Source organism: Polistes fuscatus, unplaced genomic scaffold (assembly GCF_010416935.1).
Source record: "Polistes fuscatus isolate 324 unplaced genomic scaffold, CU_Pfus_HIC Scaffold2, whole genome shotgun sequence".
NCBI lineage: Eukaryota > Metazoa > Arthropoda > Insecta > Hymenoptera > Vespidae > Polistes > Polistes fuscatus.
Genome location: NW_025113096.1, coordinates 15,377,552 through 15,380,441, shown reverse-complemented (window position 1 = coordinate 15,380,441; position 2,890 = coordinate 15,377,552). Strand labels below are relative to the sequence as shown.

General features: G+C 26.3%; 1 protein-coding gene across 2 annotated transcripts; it reads right to left on the bottom strand.

The window, feature by feature from the left end:
• Positions 1 to 263: 263 nt before the first annotated feature.
• LOC122516894 lies at positions 264 to 2,381 on the bottom strand. 2 transcript variants are annotated; one of them, XM_043635093.1, is made up of 7 exons: positions 2,102 to 2,381; positions 1,787 to 2,011; positions 1,416 to 1,708; positions 1,183 to 1,347; positions 1,006 to 1,102; positions 701 to 878; positions 264 to 620 (listed from the first exon to the last, which is right to left on the bottom strand). In XM_043635093.1, exons 2-7 carry the CDS (start codon positions 2,000 to 2,002, stop codon positions 508 to 510), a joined length of 1,062 nt encoding a protein of 353 aa, XP_043491028.1. In that variant the 5' UTR covers positions 2,003 to 2,011; positions 2,102 to 2,381; the 3' UTR covers positions 264 to 507. The 2 variants fall into 2 exon arrangements, with proteins under 2 accessions (XP_043491028.1, XP_043491029.1); XM_043635094.1 differs by having other exon boundaries at positions 2,106 to 2,381.
• Positions 2,382 to 2,890: the final 509 nt, after the last annotated feature.

Here is a 2,890-nt window from a genome sequence, read left to right as displayed (position 1 = left end):
AACGTTATAAAATAATATTTTTAAATACCTGCCCCGATAAAAACAAGCCTCATGATTATTTGTAACATTGGAGCATCTAGCAGACTGCTTCATTTACTTTTAAATAATATAATGCATAGTAAGAGCAATTGGCTAGATGCTCCGTTTAATTATGAACATATAAACGATGATGAAACTTTCTACATAACAGGTATATATCAATAAAATTGTCGAATAAACTTGATTTTTGTAAAAAAAAAAAATAAAAATCGTGGTATTGTGAATTCATTTTAACGTACATTATTCACTTTATTTAACATCTGTTAATATCTTTTCTGCAAATATTCATATTTATACAATTGTAAGTACAATCATTTTTATTTATCAATTTATAAGATATTAACGAATATCCTTATAAATGACAAAAGAAAAGAAAGTGAAATTTGAAGAAATGTACATCTGAAAAGGAAATTAATGTTACATGGTAAAACATGTAATATATATCATAATTGTTTGAATTTATTTCTTTTACGATTCCCGTAAATTTTTCGTCGGATACGTAGGTTTTAAATTATTTTGTTGAAATTTCGTGTCTTTTTCACTTCGAATCCTATGAATCTTCTTCTTAATCACCATTGCACCTTTTTATATAAATTATATACAGATGAAATTCCTCAATATTGAAATAATCATTACATAATTGAACTTAAAATAAACTTACATAGTAATGCTTTCGCAAGGTCATTTTTCTTTGGTTTAACATTAACTGATTTCTTCATAGATTTTTGATGCCTTTTTTGTATATTAGCAAGTTCGATTGCTTCTTTAGAGGGTGGGGGAAAAAGGCAAATTTCAAGCCAATGAGTTGCTTTAGCGCATTCGCATAGTTTTAACAATACCTAAGTTATTAAAAATTCTTATAAATTATCATTTTTCCAAAATGATAAAAATGTAATATTTATATGATTGTTGAACGCATTTGAAATTAATTTACACTTAATTCTTATTTGTTCTAAAAATCTTTACCGAATTTGAACATTCCGCAAGAAACCATAGCAACAAAGCAAGATCCACTTTTTCTGGCCACATCATTTTAGGTATAAAAAATATGTATAAATAGACCCTGATTCATAAATTATTTATAAATTTGTTCAGGTAATCATTCTTTTTGAGAATATGTATACATATTCTTTTCATACTGACCAATTGAGACAGTGAATTGAGAATAATAGGGTAGCAGTCCATTTAGCAAATAATTTTCCAGCTTCACCGATAACTTGAGTACTACATATCAAAATCCTGCAAATATCTATTAATATTATGTCAATAGCTCTATAGAATAGGAAGGCATTTTCTATCTTACACCGCCTAGAAAAACAATAATATAGTATATTTTTTTAACATAAAATTCTAGAAAGATATAAGAGTTCAATTACTTTTCATAAAGCATATTTAAGATGTACGATGCAAATAATAGATTTGCTAAACCATGAATCCAAGCGCTATGACATATAATAGCAACACCGGCACGATGAAAGAAGAAACTTTTATATAAAATAATAGCCAATTCCTGATGCGTTATATTCCATCCATTAAGAGAAAAATTTAAATTCTTGGTAGGCATAGACATAATATACCAAATGCTGCAGAAGCAAAATCCACAATTCCATACCGATTCAATTATCCTATACCTCTGCGTCAATGGAATACACATATGACGAAGCAATGACTATAATAAAAAAGATTATTACTATGGAACAACAGTAATAGATATAACAATAATAAAATTGACATTAATGCAACTTACATTTAAACATTTTTTATATGCAAGATAAAGAGTTGCCCAAAGTAAAATAAAATATCCTAAGAAAGTGTTAACATTTCTAATCCTATTATTGTTTTCAGTAAGATCTTCAGTTATAACAATCTTGTTCCACATATTTAATGGATATGGTAAAAAATTAGTGATATCCATTAAAGAATGCCATTTGATTGCAGAACTTGCTTCCACATATTGAGTCATCTTTAAAATCTATTTTAGTCAGTGAATGCTTTTTATTGTCAATAATACTTATTGATTTTAATTAAATTTTATTAGTGCTCGTGATTTTTTCATGCATACCTACTTAATTATTTCAATATTACACGCAAAATAGTGATAGATATATAGCTATGTAAAACTAATTTAAGAAATTACAAATAATAAATGCGATTGAACGATCATACATTAAAACAAACAAATGTTCCAACAGGTTGTATAATTATTTGTATCAAACTGATAAATACGTTAAATTTTAGGAACTTGGACAATACACCGTGCAAATGAAATAATCTTTTTGATTATAAAAGCGTACACCTGATACTTCTGACCTAATACAAATAACCTTAGGAAATATATAACAAGGGTGGAAAGCATGACTAGTGTCATCTGTTGTAGATAATAAGAACTAATAAATTACTATCGATAAAACTCGTATCGAAACCTGCAATTATTTGCAATTAAAATTATCCTTCAAAATTGCAACGTATGTTATGGGTTATAATATTTAATGTAATATTAAATATTTTATATAATATTTATTTATTAAATATTTAAAGTAATATTAAAGTAATATTTATTATTGTTTAATATTAATTATGCACTCTGCTGACTACACATTATAATAAATCTAAATAAGTAAAAAGTATAAAATAATTAAACCTGATCGTGTGTGTGTTCGTAAGAAAAATTTTTCTATGTTAACACGCCGGAAGCTGGAAGAATACTGACACGATATAACTTTCAAAGTTAGAAGAGCGTTTGTTTTTATTGAAATTATGGCAATGTTACGTGCGCATGAGCTATGTATATTTTAAACAGAGACGTACTATCTATAAAATAATAAACAAATATATCTTAATTTTTAATATT